Raw genomic sequence first — 15,645 nt, 5'->3', positions numbered from 1 at the left:
TTCTTGGCGGCCATTTTGAATCTCGCCGAGACCGTCAGGCTGTATACAGGAGGATGGAGAGCAGCGCGCTGGGCAGGAAAGAGGGGGCTCTTTCCTGCCCCGACATCACTAGACCACCAGGGAATATCGCGTGACGTGAGTAGGGAGAAGTGGTGACAGGGCAGGGGGGAGGGCGATCCCGAACTCGGAGGGCGGGCGGCCAGCCAGCCAGCCAGCCAGCCAGCCAAATCTATCTTCGGACTATAAGACGCACCCGCCATTTTCCTCCCAAATTTTTGGGGAAAAAGTGCGTCTTATAGTCCGAAAAATACGGTACTTCAAAGCTAATATCAAATCCGATCACATTATGATCACTGTTATCAAGCGGCCCCAGCACCATTACCTCCCGCACCAGATCATGCGCTCCACTAAGGACTAGGTCTAGCATTTTTCCTTCTCTCGCCGGCTCCTGTACCAGCTGCTTCATAAAGCTGTCCTTGATTTCAACAAGGAATTTTACCACCCTACTGTGCCCCGATGTTACACTTACCCAGTCAATATCGGGGTAATTGAAATCACCCATTATTACTGTGTTGCCCAATTTGTTTGCGTACCTAATTTCCTTTAACATTTCTGTATCCATCCGTTCATCCTGGTCAGTCGGACGGTAGTACACTCCTGTCACTATCCTTTTCCCCTTTACACATGGAATTTCAATCCATAGTGATTCCAAGAAGTATTTTGTTTCCTGCAGAATTTTCAATCTATTTGATTCAAGGCTGTCGTTAATATACAATGCTACCCCTCCACCAATTTGATCCACCCTATCACTACGATATAATTTGTACCCGGTATGGCAGTGTCCCATTGTTTATCCTCCTTCCACCAGGTCTCAGAGATGCCTATTATATCTAATTTTTCATTTAGTGCAATATATTCTAACTCTCCCATCTTATTTCTTAGGCTCCTGGCATTTGCATATAGACATTTGAAACTATGTTTGTTGTTCCTATTTACATCATGCTCAGTACTTGACAGTATTAATTTGCAATCTTTTGTCTGTTTTTTATTTTTGTTTAAGGACACCTGATCCACTTTTGCAACCTCACTATCAGGATACCCTATCTTCCCTGTTTTGGTGATATCTTTGAAAGATACCTTATCCCGAACCATGCGCTTTTGAGCGACTGTCGGCCTTCCCCTCGTTTCTAGTTTAAAAGCTGCTCTTTCTCCTTTTTAAATGCCCATGCCATCAGCCTGGTCCCACCCTAGTTAAGGTGGAGCCCATCCTTTCGGAATAGGCTCCCCCTTCCCCAGAATGTTGCCTAGTTCCTAACAAATCTTTCAATTTGCCGCATGCCCATTTTCGGTAAAAAAATTTTAAAAGGAACTTTTTAAAGGTGCGCTGAAAAATGATTCTGTGTGTGCCCAAAGCACATGTTTACACTACCGCAGGCCATTTTTCAGCACCCCTTAATAAGGATCCCTGAATTTGTACCTATGACAATGGAAAGTTAAGTGAATTGCCCAAGTTGTAGTAGGATTTGAACCTTGGCTTACCTGATTCTCACCCTGCTGTTCTAACCAGTAGGTATAGCTAACCAATAAAATGCATATTCTAAACATGGTTGATAAACTAGAGGCCACTAGCTCTTAAACCTGGTGGTCATTTGGTGACCTACCAAAAACAGTGATAGGTAAATCATTTTATGGTTGCTAGTAACAAAAGGATTTCTATTTACAGTGTTGCTGAACACCTCTGTTTCCATGGTCAACTGGAAGATGCTGGACTGTGGTGTGGGACTAGGACTGACCAGAAGCCAAGTGTTAAAAGTATCTGTACATAATACTGCAAATCCTATTCTGTTTAATATGTTGTATTAGTTTGGTGCATTGTTTTGATATTTTTTTGGCACATAATTCTCTGGAGTGTATTCAGTGTGAATATTACTTTCAGTAACAGAGGTAGTGGCAGCTGCACCAGAGCGACACAGTGAAGGGATCCTTTCATTCTGTATTCAAAATTGGCCTGCTATCCATTTACTGCTGATATAGGTGTCCCCCCACCCCCAAGGATTTTAACTTGCCTCATCATGCCCCAGCCCAGCCCCGCCCCATCCCATCCCACCTCACCTTAGCCCCACCCCTCTTTAGCGTCCCCAAACATCTGAGTCACCGACCACCTATGGCAGACTCACACATGCCCTTTCCATGATTATGCCCCATTTTGGGTTGCCTGCTATGGGATTTAGGTACAGTGATATAGAATAGCATGCAGCCAGATATGCATGAAAATCCTAATTGGTGCCAATTAATGTAAATAATTGATAGTTAGCATCCCATTATTACTTGTTAACTGCTTGTTAGCCAATTAAGGGCCCTGTTTACAAAGGTACACTAGTGTTTTTAGCGCATGCTAACCATGTAGATGCCCATAATATTCCTACAGGTTACATGGTTAGCGTGCACTAATTTTTATCACGCGCTAAAAACACTAGTGCGCCTTTGTAAACAGGGCCCTAAGTTGCGTATGCATCAGAGAATGACATGGGACAGGGACCTGCACTAAACACTGGTAAATCCATGGTAAAAAAAACCCTTTTTGCTGTATTTACCACGGGTGTGGGAGCAAAACTTCACCGCCCCACAGGAGCGGTAAAAAGTCTTGCTCCTATGGTAAAAAAAAACATGCTTACCACGGGTCCGGCGTCTCCTCCTTCCCTTCCTTCCTCCTTCTTACCTCCCTCCCTCGCCCCTCGCATCTTCCTTGAAGATCTTCCACAGGACTGCTCAGGGGCTTTCCCTCCTCCGCTGACTCCCGCCTTCTGATGTAACTTCCTATTTCACAAAACTTTGTCCCCGCATCATTCTCTAGTATGCATCTTGGAAGCATGCCCAAATTTGGGTCCCATATATAGAATACAGGGATTAAGGGGTAAATCGATAAAGTGACAGTCAACATTTACTTGTTGATTAAGTATGTATATAATTAGAATAATGGCATGTATGCACTTGTGTTGACATATGCATGTAAATGCCAAAATGCCACCTAAACCCTATTCTGTAAATATTTGTATATCTTACATAGTGCACTTTTGAGAGATGTCTATATATATAGGAGGAGTTTGGGTGCAGTGTGGGTGGGCTAACACTTATGGGCATAGCTCAGTGGTTCCCAAACCTAGAGCCAGATGCACTAACTACACTTTAAAGCCCTTCCCTATGAAGAAAGATTAAGGAGGCTAGGGCTATTCAGCTTGGAGAAGAGACGGCTGAGGGGAGACATGATAGAGGTATATAAAATAATGAGTGGAGTGGAACAGGTGGATGTGAAGCGTCTGTTCACGCTTTCCAAAAATAATAGGACTAGGGGGCATGCGATGAAACTACAGTGTAGTAAATTTAAAACAAATCGGAGAAAATTTTTCTTCACCCAACGTATAATTAAACTCTGGAATTCGTTGCCGGAGAAAGTTGTGAAGGAGGTTAGCTTAGCAGAGTTTAAAAAGGGGTTAGATGGTTTCCTAAAGGACAAGTCCATAACCCGCTACTAAATGGACTTGGGAAAAATCCACAATTCTGGGAATAACATGTATAGAATGTTTGTACGTTTGGGAAGCTTGCCAGGTGCCCTTGGCCTGGATTGGCCGCTGTCGTGGACAGGATGCTAGGCTCGATGGATTCTTGGTCTTTTCCCAGTATGGCATTACTTATGTACTTATGTACTTCCCTTACCGACTCCTCTGTTGCTGCTTACCGATTTGGAAAACAACGGGGATGCATGAAGGAAATCGCATGCAAATGAGCTGCTCGCTGTTAGCACATTTGCATGCGATTTCCTTCCAGCCAGTCGGTCAGTTCAGCATGCGCACAGCAGCCATACATTAAGTGTGGCTGCTCTGCGTATGCCACAGACGGCTTCATACATGCAGACAAGCTGCATGTATAATAGCCATCTACAGCCTTTGATCCTGCCTGCCTCCTGCCTTGAAGTGCCTGCCTGCCAGCCAATCGTAGTGCATTTAGCTGACACTGGTGTCAGCTAAATGCACTGTGATTGGTTGAGAGATACTAGCTAGAACAGCTGGAGCAGGGAGCTCCGGGGGTGACTGGTTCCGAGCTGCAGTGATTTTGTTCATATTTGTAGCTCACAGCTTAATCAACCCACTGGCAATAGCGCTGCAACCATTTTAATAGACTACATTTCCCATGTGGATCCTCAGCACAGTTCTGCAACCCTCCACATCTAACTTTGGGAGATAAGAAACACCAGAAATCAGACAGAGGAGGGTCACGGTGGCTGCCGGTTTGCTTCTCGTTCATGGGCACTTTGCTGAATTTAGGCATTAACGAGAGCTCCAAACCTCACGTTAAGATTTCAGCACTGAAGGTAGGGTTTGCTTCTGTGCATCCAGTCAGAAAATGGCTGTGCATTGCCTTTCTAGCACATTTGTGTAGTAATTAGCTCATTATAATAGCTCTGCATTCCGTTTTTGTTAGCTACTACCGTGATAGGAGAGAGCCCTTTTGTACATAGCTTATAAAATACTGTAAGTTACGTGCTGTGACAGGTACAAGTCCCATTCTGCCATGAAGGGGTCATGGAGGAGTGCTGCAGGACTCTGTCTCTGATTTAGAGGAAATGCTATTTCCCTGTAAGAAGTAAAAGGGGAAAGGAAACTACAACTCCCAGAAAGCCTGGGCTAGAGCAAGGAACTTCCAGAGCCCAGAGGGAGGGGGGGGGGGGGGGCAGCTAAGAAGGTTCTAGCCCAAGCTGGAAGGTGATTGGAAGAAGTGTCCCAGAAGGGTGGGACTGGGAAGCCTGAAACCCTATTACTACCACTAATCATTTCTATAGTGCTACTAGACATATGCAGTGCTGTACACATTATAGCACATACTTTCTCTGTCCCTAGAGGGCTCACAATCTAAGTTTTTGTACTTGGTGCAATGGTGGGTTACGTGACTTGCCCAAGATCACAAGGAGCTGCAGTGGGAATTGAATCCAGATCACCAGGATCAAAGCCCACTGCACTAACCACTAGGCTACTCCTCCACTCCCACAAGTGGAACTGTGCCCTTATTATGAAAGGCTGGGAGGAGCAGAACCAGTTTTCCTAATTAGAGAGTAATGAGGTAAGCTCATGGGTGGATCAAGACGCTAATGAGAGGGGAGGGGTTAGAGCCTACAAACTCTCAAAAGAGCCCCATGGAAGTAGAGCAAGGAGAAGCTGGGGGGAGAAGAAGGAAGAACCCACAGCCTGGAGATGAAAAGAGGTGCATGACTGGAGAACCTCCAATCTGGAAAATCCATGGAAGGACAGTAGTCAAAGCTGAACAGAGAAGGACTTTATTAAAAAAAAAAAAAAGAGAGAAGGGCAAGGTACTTACTGTCAATGCAACTGAAAGCTTGCACAATGATTTCCTGCTATATTTCTTTTGACTGAGAAGAGGAACCAGGGATAGATAGAGTGATAGTACTGTTATGCTAAAGTTGAAAATTGGTAATATCCAGGGAAGGAGGCTGTTAGGTTGTATGCGCCTTATCTTTTTGAGGTGGCTTTCTTTTCTCTTATCCTTTTGGAACACAAAAAGCTGTCTCCCTTCAACTGAGTTGTTAGAGGGGATATTTGCTGGAGGCTAAAGGAGAGCAGGGATGCTAACTTTCATATTTAAGAGAACTCTTAACAATTTGACCTAGTTCCTTCTCCAACAGTGTGAGAGAATGGCAAAGTGCTAAGGATTAAAAATATTGTTGTGCTCACAGAAGAAATAGCCTGCACTTTGTGAAAATAAACTTTTAACCTGTTTTGTAATTCACCCTGAATGTGAAAGTATTTGGAAAAACAGACTACTGATGCTAAGAAGGCCTGCTTTAGTGGATGATCTCTGCTCTCTTTGTTAGGTAGATATTAGAAAGGTTTATGGGGGGAAAAAAAGTATTATGGTTGAGTGTACCCGTGTGAATAAGTGTGAGGTCAATATTGTATAAAATATATTATATAATTTTTTATTGATCTATTGTTGAGGGGTTTCAATAAACAAATGTAAGAAAAATTTAAAAAGAGTAAGGTAGTTACTAGATAAATACCGATCTCTTTGTTAGAGATAAGCTTCTGCTCTTAAGCTCTGAAGGACCAGGGATCAGTGCCTGTCTCCTAAAGCAAGAGAGACAGGTACTTAAGCTTTCTTTCTGAAGGGTTGCTTACTAGGGACTTTAGGCCCAAACTTCACCTGTTATGCTAGTATTCTATAAAGAAAAGTAGGTATATAGGTTATCACCTCTTTAAACCTTATTGTCAAAAGCCCAGACCTGTCAAACTCAGGGGCTGGAGGTCCATGGGACCACCAGACCCCAAGTACCCCACCCCGAGTCAAGTGACATGGGGGATGGAGGTCCAGCGGACCTCCAGTCCCCCTGACCCCCCTGACACAAGTTTGGGGGGGCTGAAGATCCGGTGGGTCTCCAGCCCCCCTAACCCCTCCTAGCATCCCCTCACATGTAGCTCTGGTGGTCTGGGCCGCAAGTCAATCCCCCCCTGACCTGTTGTCTAGTGGCCCTTCCCCACCCCCTACCTTTGTTGGAGGAAGGAGGTGGCCTCCCCTCCTCTGCAATCAGCGTCGCCTCAAAAATGGCGGTGCCCAGCCCTTCCCAGTGCATCCTGGGATGCGCTGGGCGGGGCTTCACAGCATATAAGGGAGTTTCTCCCTTACATGGTGTGTAGCCCCACCCAATGCATTGACTTTTGTCCCACTGGGCCACCAGGGCTGCATGTGAGGGGATGCCGGAAAAGGGGGTTAGGGGGGCTGGAGACCCACCGGATCTCCACCACCCCTTGAACCTGTTTCGGAGAGGTCGGGGGGACTGGAGCGAACCTCTAGTCCCAGTATCACTGGGGGGGGGGGGGGGGTCAGGGCTCCTGCGGGGGTAGGGTGCAGGCTGCTGCATTGGGGAGAATGGGGGGCCTAATAGCATGCAAGTGCATGTTGGACAGGGCTCACCATTCCTCCCCAATGATCTGCAAACCCTATCACCAGCTCTGAGCTGGCATAGGGTTTGCCACGGATAGCGTGCCAATGTTTAGTGCGCTGCTCGCCAATCATCGGAGAGGAATAGGTTTAGCATGCATTTGAATGCTACTTGCGCTAAGAGCCCTGTTTTGCATGCTAGTTTATTTATTTATTTATTGCATTTGTATCCCACGTTTCCCCACCTCTTTGCAGGCTCAATGTGGCTTGCAACACATCATGGATAGTGGAAGTAAGGAGGGAATAGATATTTGGTATTACAGAAGGATTTTGGGTTGCATGGTAATAGAATACATGATAGAATATAACAAAAGGCATTATAAACATTTCTGGATGTATGTGGGGAGTTTCACATGTGTTGATCTCTGTGGTATATCTTGTCAAAGAGATGGGTCTTCAGTTGTTTTTGGAAGTTGGTCAGTTCATAGATCGCTTTTAGGTTGCATGGCAGCGCGTTCCAGAATTGCGTTCAGAACCTGCAATCGCATTGTTTCATGTGCTAAGGGGCTCTGATAATGGGATGGTAGCAAACACAGGCGCTAGTATGGCGCTACCAGCCTCTAGCGCCTGCATTTGCTTCTGATCATCGGCCCATGAGTGTGAAGAATGAATACAGACTTTGTTCATTGTTCGCTGCTGTGAACAAGGGGGTGTTTTCCTAAGCTAGAAGACCTTAAAGTGCAGCAGTATTGTATACCAGTTCACCCTGAACGTTGCCTGGATGCTTCAGTGGATTGGTAAATGTAGAATTAACACTTCTGCTAAGGGTGGTTAGCACTTGTATTATGTATAATATGTGTATAATAAAGAGGCCCCCGAGGCAGGATTGGGAAGCCTGGCTTACATTTCTCTGAAATTAATGAGACTGTTTTACCCTCAGAAATATAGCTACACTAAGAAGAAACCATAAGGAGAAAATCTCAGTGGGAAAGGGTTGTTTTAAACACAGACAGCCAAGCTATCAGATATTCACAGGAAAGGTACAAAAACTGGTGGTCCTCTGCATTTGCAGTGCATGAAGGAAAAAGTCTTGCACTGCTATTAATGTACAGGTATAGATGGGCTATTTTTATGGGAGGCTTTAATTTCTAAGACCTTTATTAAAGATTACTCTAATAATTACCTGAAGATTTGAGGAATGTGTCAGGATTCCTACAGAAATCTTGTTTGATCTTGACATCTGCTCCATGAACTCTAAGGGGTCCTTTTAATAAAGGGCATTAAGGGTTTCTTTTACAAAGCTGTGGTACCGATTCTCGGTGCAGCAAATTAAAGCAGGGGCGTAGCCAGGCCTCACGGTGGGAGGGGGCCAGAGCCCGAGGTTGGGGGCACATTTTAAGTGCCGCCCCGCCACCCCCCACCGACTCACCTCACCCAGCCTTCTCGCCCCCCCCCCCCCACCTCCTCACCCTCCACCGCCTTGACTCGCCTTGCCACCTCACAAACAAATACCTTTGCTGGTGGGGGTTCCCAACCCCCGCCAGTCGAAGCCTTCTTCAGCGCAGTCTCCGGCTCAGCATCAGGGTGCACAGGAGAAAGAAGAAAGAAGAGCAGGGGGCAGGCTGCGCTGGAGACCGCGCTGAAGAAGGCTTTGGCTGGCGGGGGTTGGCCCAGCCAAACCAGGGGCCTGGACGAAATTTGCGGGGGCCCAGGCCCCTGTGGCCCCCCATAGCTATGCCCCTGAATGAAAGAAAGCCCATTCAATTCCTATGGCCTTCCTCTCATTTGCCGCACGGGAATTGTTAGTGCAGCTTTGTAAAAGAAGCCCTAAGCTCTTAATACATGGTTAGCGAATACTAAGAGGCTACCACAGAACGCGTTACTACTTACTACTACTTAACATTTCTAAAGCGCTACTAGGTTTACGCAGCGCTGTACAATTTAACATAGAGGGACGGTCCCTGCTCAAGGAGCTTACAATCTAAGAGACAAGTGAACAGACAGTCCGATAGGGGCGGTCAAATTGGGGCAGTCTGGATTTAGTGAACGGTAAGAGTTAGGTGCCAAATGCAGCATTGAAGAGGTGGGTTTAAAGCATTCTGGGCAGGTGCCAACCTTGCCTAAGAAGAAGAGGTCCTTGCATTTCATATTGACTCTGTAAACCACAGGTAAGTAAAAAAAAAATAATTTTATGAGGGGTTATTCATGTGTGGAGAGTGAATGTTCCTGTGTTATCCAGCTAATGCATTATCATAGGCACCCGGTAGAAGAAGCTTGGGGAGGCTTAACAATGAGCTTCAGCGCTGCTCTCCCGCTGCTACCCTCGCCGCTACTTCTAAAAACTAGTAGCAGAAGCAAAAGAACATAAAAGAGCCACAGGGCTGTAACCTGCATACCTGTGCTGCCGGTTTTGCTGCTCCCCCCCCCCCCCCATGTCACTTCCTGTTCTAGAGAGTAGAGGAGGGTGAGATCACTAGAGTCGGCAGCTGCATGTAGAAGGGATGCAGCTCTGTGGCTGGTCCCAAGAACATCAGCCGCTGGGGTGCTTGGGGAGCTAGGGTAAGGGGAAACAAAAGATGCTAGGTGTGCAGGAGAAGAGAAAAATGAAGCTGACTGGAAAGGGAGGAGGGAGGAAAGAGAACATGTAAGTTGCATGGAGAAGGGAGAGAGCAAAGATGTTGGATTGAAGGGGACAGAGAAAAGGGAAACATTGGATAAGAGGAGGAAGATAGAGAGGAGATGGATGGAGGGAGGGAGGGAGACACTGGATGGAAGGGAGAGAGATGGGGAGATGTTAGATAGAAGGGAGAGAGAGAAAAATGGACATGCTGGATGGAGGAGAGAGGGGAGAAGCTGGATGGAAGGGAAGATAGAGAGAAAGGAGAAGCTGGATGGAAGGGAGGATAGACAGATGGGAGAAGCTGACTGGGAGGGAGAGCAAGGAGACATGCTGGATTAAGGGGAGGGAGAGAGAGGGGACATGCTGGATGGAAGGGGACAGAGAGAGAGTAATGCTGGATGGAATAGGGAGAGATCAAGAGGGAGACACTGGCTGGAGGGAGGAGAGAGAAGGGTATGCAGGATGGAAGAGGACAGGACAGAGTTAGTGAAAGACTGGGGAATAGGGAGAAGGGGAATGAGAGAACTGGTGTGAGGAAAAAGAGATAGAAAGCTGTAGGTAGACACAATAAAAAGAGGTAAAAATTGAAGACTAGTACACAGAAGAAAGCTCAGAGGAAAAGATCAGTGTTAGAGATGGATGTAGTAGAGGACATGAAGAAGACAGGAGGAGAAAGAAAAATGACAAATGGACACGAAACCCTGGTATGAGAGTTAGGAGAATATAGAGGAAAGCAGAGATTGGGACCAACACAATTAGAAAAATTAAATGGCCAAAGGTAGGAAAAAGAATTTTATTTTTAATTTAGGATAAAGTAGTATAGCAGCCATGTTATTCCACTCTAATAAAATAAAACAAAAAATGGAAAATAAGGTGATACCCTTTCATTGGACTAATAATACATTTTTTGACTAGCTTTCAGAGGCCAAAACCACTGCCCACAGGTCAGGACAGCATACCATAACTGCAGTATACTGTCCTGATCTGAGGAAGGAGGTTTTGGCCTCTGAAAGCCTTGTTTTCCATTTTTTTGTTTATTTTTATTGGCATACATTAGTTTCTTTTTTTTTAATTTACACCTGCTGTCTTTACATTTTGCACAATGCAGGGGGCCATGTGTCACTGTTTTTCTCTTTCTCTAGTATTGCATTGTATGCAGAGTCTGGCATCTTGGAGGTTCAGTTTAATTTCAGATGTTCTTTAAAACTATAACAGTGTATTTTTAAGAATATGGGTTGAAGAAAATTTGATTTTAGTACTTTATATTTGACTGCACATCTGAGGTATGCCTAGTTATATTGCTGTAATCCACCTTGAACCTTTAAGGTATGGGAAAAATATATATATTTGTATTTTTCTCTGTCTTTCTATTTTTAGTTTGTGGTTACTTATTCTGTATTAGGTAAGGGTCTATCTGTGATCTGGGTGTCTGAATGAGACCACATATTCTGTTAGCATTGAATGAATATGTAGGATCAATCTGCACTAATTTGGCTTGCCTAGTTTTCCAATAGGTGTATTGATGTTCTAGTGCTCAACTAGGAAAAGGCCCGCTGCATTATTTATGGTGCTGCCTTTTCCTAGTTATGTCCTTGTTGTGTGACTCCTGGAAGTTAGTGATATTATGGTATGGTAAAATTGACCTATATGACTTCACAGTATGAATTTTGGATTTGAATTTAGATCATGCCTTTCTCAGCATTACCTCAAGGTGAGTTACATTCACATACAATAGTTATTTTCCTGTCCCTGGAGGGCTTACGTCTAAGGGGCCTTTTTACTAAGCCATGGCAAAAAGTGGCCTGCGGCAGTGTGAGTGCGTCTTTTGGGCACACGTCGGGCCAGTTTTTGCCGCTTCTTGGAAAAAGGGCCTTTTTAAGGGGCTGGAAAATGGACGTGCGGCAAAATAAAAACCAGCGCACGCCCATTTTCGGCCTGAGATCATACAACAACCCAATGACTTAGTGGTAAGGTCTCACGCGCTACCCAGGCAGTAGGGATGCGGCACGCATCCACTGCTGTTTACCACTGGGTCAATACCATGTGTGTTTTCAGCACACACCAAATTCAGAATTACCACCCGGGGCACACAGTAGATGGGTGGTAATGCCGATTTGGCGCACGCTGAACATGAATAAGCCCTTACTCTCCTTTGTAAAAGGGCCCTTCAGTTTGTACCTGAGGCAATGGAGGGTTAAGTGAGTTGTCCAAGATCACAAGGAGCAGCAGTGGGATTTGAACCCTTGTTTCCCCGTTTCTCAGCCTGCTGTTCTAAACATTAGATACAGCTAATGAAGATAATACATACTCCAAACATGTTTGATAACTCAGCAGTAAACTAAAGGCCTGCGGATTTGAAGCCTGGTGGCCATTTGGCAACAGTGGTGTACCAAGGGGGGGGGGGGCGGTGGGGGCGGTCCGGCCCGGGTGCACACCGCTCGGGGGGTGCCGTGCGCCTGTCGGCTCTTCGTTTTCATGCTCCCTTTGCCCGAAACAGGTTACTTCCTGTTCCGGGGCAGAGGGAGCATGAAAACGAAGAGCCGGCAGGCGCGCGGCAACCCCCCCCCAGCGGCGTGCACCCAGGGGGGTTCTTTCGCCGGGGGGGGGGGGCGTCGCGCTGTTCCGGGGGGCGGGGCACATCGGCGATCCGCCCCGGGTGTCAGCCCCCCTAGGAACGCCACTGTTTGGCAAACCACCATAAAAATGGTAAGCAAATCATTTTATGCTTTGCAGTAACTACAGGATTTCTGTTACAGTGCTGTTGAACTCCATTGTTCACATGGCCAACAGGAAGATTCTGGGAGCCAAGTATTTAAATTACCTGCATATATTTCTAGAATACTGACAACACTGTTCTGTTTAATATGTTTTATTATTTTGGTGTGTATTATTTTGATTTTTTGGGGCACATAATTCCCTGGAGTGTATTGAGTGTGCATATTAGTATCAGTAGCTGAGGCACCAGGTGGAGGCACCATGAAGGGATTCTTCCCCTGCTGTTTTCACAAATGCCTATACTGTCCCTTTACTGCTGAGGTAGGTGTTACTTCCCCACCCTAAGGAGTTTCACTTGCCCCATCATGCTCCATTGTACCCCATCCTAGCCTCGCCTTATCCCTACCTCACCCTAGCCCCGTCCACCTTAGCCTCCCCAAACAGCTGTCACCGACCATTTATGTGCATTATGATTAGCAAGCACTAACTGGATAACGCAGGGTTAATGTGAAAGCACTAAGAACCTGCTAAATAGAAGGCAGTAAGTATTACCATGTTAATTTTTTCAAGGTACCGTACACTAATGGGAACATAATGAACCAGCAAAAAGAAAAAAACAAAAAACAAAAAACCCTACCAAAATGCAGTGTTAAATCTGGGATTAGCCCGTGTGAAAGTCCCACATTTAGAACACGCTAAGCTCAGATTTTACCGCACTTTAGTAACAGGGTCCCTAAGTTTACTGAGGAAATATTAGTTTGCTAGGACAGTCTGTTCAAACATTTGCTGAGTGCAGTCAGTTACAAATGTGCTAGCAAGTCCACTAGTTCTGAATTAACCAAATTTCTACCCAGGGGATTTCTAAGCATATTCTATTCTACACTATCTGAAAATTTACTTAAAAACTATAATGTTGTCCATCTGTCTCAGAGCCCAATTTAAGATTTTAGAGCCCATAGACAGGATCAGAGGGTAAGGAGGTGGCAGACCCAGAATGCCACACTGATGGTTCTTTGAAGCACTGCAATGAAATATTAGCCTTAAAGCATGAAAGAATAGACTCTCTTTTGATCTGGGAACTTGGGGCCTTCAAAATTTGGCATCCTGGGCAGTTGCCTATGCTGTCTATGCATAAATCTAGGCCTGATCTGTCTTTGTCGGGATATTCTGGCCAGGTGTCAACCTTGCCTATGAAGAATAGTGTTTGAAGAGGATCTTACATTTCATATTGACTCTGTAAACCACAGGTGGCTCTGTGCCGGCTGTAGAAACGATTCTCCAGGTCGATTTTTGTTGCCCCAATGAGGTCGTCTGTTCCCACCAAGTCATGGTCATATATAAGGACTGTTAACAGAGATTCCTGTGGAAAAGTGGCCTGGAGTTCAAAAGACCTAAGAAAAGAGAGTTAAATGTTCAATTATTCATCTTATGATTTACACACATTGGACCAGATTCCATTTAGCGCACCTAGAGACCGGTGCCAAGATCGAAGGTGTATTCTATAACAATGCGCGTACCTTAATTGGCTTAACAAGCCAATTAATGTATTTAACTGCACTTAAGCAATAATGAGCACTAATTGGCAATAATTAGAATTTACGCACATAATTTGACAAAGTGCCGCACGAAAGACTCCTGAAGAAATTGCAGAGTCATGGAATCGGAGGTAGGGTATTATTATGGATTAAGAACTGGTTGAAAGATAGGAAGCAGAGAGTAGGATTGCGTGGCCAGTATTCTCAGTGGAGGAGGGTAGTTAGTGGGGTCCCGCAGGGGTCTGTGCTGGGTCCGTTGCTTTTTAATGTATTTATAAATGACCTAGAGATGGGAATAACTAGTGAGGTAATTAAATTCGCCGATGACACAAAATTATTCAGGGTCGTCAAGTCGCAGGAGGAATGTGAACGATTACAGGAGGACCTTGCGAGACTGGGAGAATGGGCGTGCAAGTGGCAGATGAAGTTCAATGTTGACAAGTGCAAAGTGATGCATGTGGGTAAGAGGAACCCGAATTATAGCTACGTCTTGCAAGGTTCCGCGTTAGGAGTTACGGATCAAGAAAGGGATCTGGGTGTCGTCGTCGATGATACGCTGAAACCTTCTGCTCAGTGTGCTGCTGCGGCTAGGAAAGCGAATAGAATGTTGGGTGTTATTAGGAAGGGTATGGAGTCCAGGTGTGCGGATGTTATAATGCCGTTGTATCGCTCCATGGTGCGACCGCACCTGGAGTATTGTGTTCAGTACTGGTCTCCGTATCTCAAAAAGATATAGTAGAATTGGAAAAGGTACAGCGAAGGGCGACGAAAATGATAGTGGGGATGGGACGACTTTCCTATGAAGAGAGGCTGAGAAGGCTAGGGCTTTTCAGCTTGGAGAAGAGACGGCTGAGGGGAGATATGATAGAAGTGTATAAAATAATGAGTGGAATGGATCGGGTGGATGTGAAGCGACTGTTCACGCTATCCAAAATACTAGGACTAGAGGGCATGAGTTGAAGCTACAGTGTGGTAAATTTAAAACGAATCGGAGAAAATTTTTCTTCACCCAACGTGTAATTAGACTCTGGAATTCATTGCCGGAGAACGTGGTACGGGCGGTTAGCTTGACGGAGTTTAAAAAGGGGTTAGATAGATTCCTAAAGGACAAGTCCATAGACCGCTATTAAATGGACTGGAAAAATTCCTCATTTTTAGGTATAACTTGTCTGGAATGTTTTTACGTTTGGGGAGCGTGCCAGGTGCCCTTGACCTGGATTGGCCACTGTCGGTGACAGGATGCTGGGCTAGATGGACCTTTGGTCTTTCCCAGTATGGCACTACTTATGTACTTATGTACTTATGTAATTTGCTAAGTGGATTCTGTAATGAACTGTGCCTAAATTCAAAAATGCGCAGTTCAAAAGAGGCATGGCTATGGGCGGGTAAATGGGTATTTTATGTGCATTCCCAAATTTACACGCATTGTTATAGAATATGGCCCAGCACGTATAAATATACGTGCAGGGATTTACGCCACATTTTCATTGATGTAAATGGAGTTGTGTAGTTTTAGTGCTGGGATATCAACTAAGCGTATTCTATATACCGTGCCTAAATTTAGGCATTGGTTATAGAATACACTTAGGTGGAAATGTTTACTGCATGGATTTTTTAGGCAATGGAAAGTACAAGAAAAGGGGGTCCACTCCTTCCACAATCACGCAAACAGAAATTGGCATAGAGTGGAAGACAAAACAAATCCAAGTGACCAGCAAAACACAGCGGTGAGAGCTCCAAACAAAGTTTATTGGGACCCAACATTTGACTGGCTTCATCTGTTTTCACAGATTTCAGTGGTATTATATTTGTGCTTTCCTAGCACGC

General features: G+C 45.3%; 1 protein-coding gene across 1 annotated transcript in view; it reads right to left on the bottom strand.

The window, feature by feature from the left end:
- Positions 1 to 15,645, bottom strand: part of FER1L6 (fer-1 like family member 6) — a 289,857-nt gene that overhangs the window by 52,695 nt on the left and 221,517 nt on the right. Inside the window, exon 33 of the mRNA XM_030218883.1 lies at positions 13,504 to 13,674. Coding sequence (XP_030074743.1) covers positions 13,504 to 13,674 — 171 coding nt within the window. The remainder of the gene's footprint in view (positions 1 to 13,503; positions 13,675 to 15,645) is intronic.

This window comes from Microcaecilia unicolor, chromosome 1, assembly GCF_901765095.1.
Source record: "Microcaecilia unicolor chromosome 1, aMicUni1.1, whole genome shotgun sequence".
NCBI classification, from domain to species: Eukaryota; Metazoa; Chordata; class Amphibia; order Gymnophiona; family Siphonopidae; genus Microcaecilia; species Microcaecilia unicolor.
Note: the sequence above shows the minus strand (reverse complement) of the source record. Positions and strands in the feature narration are given on the sequence as shown.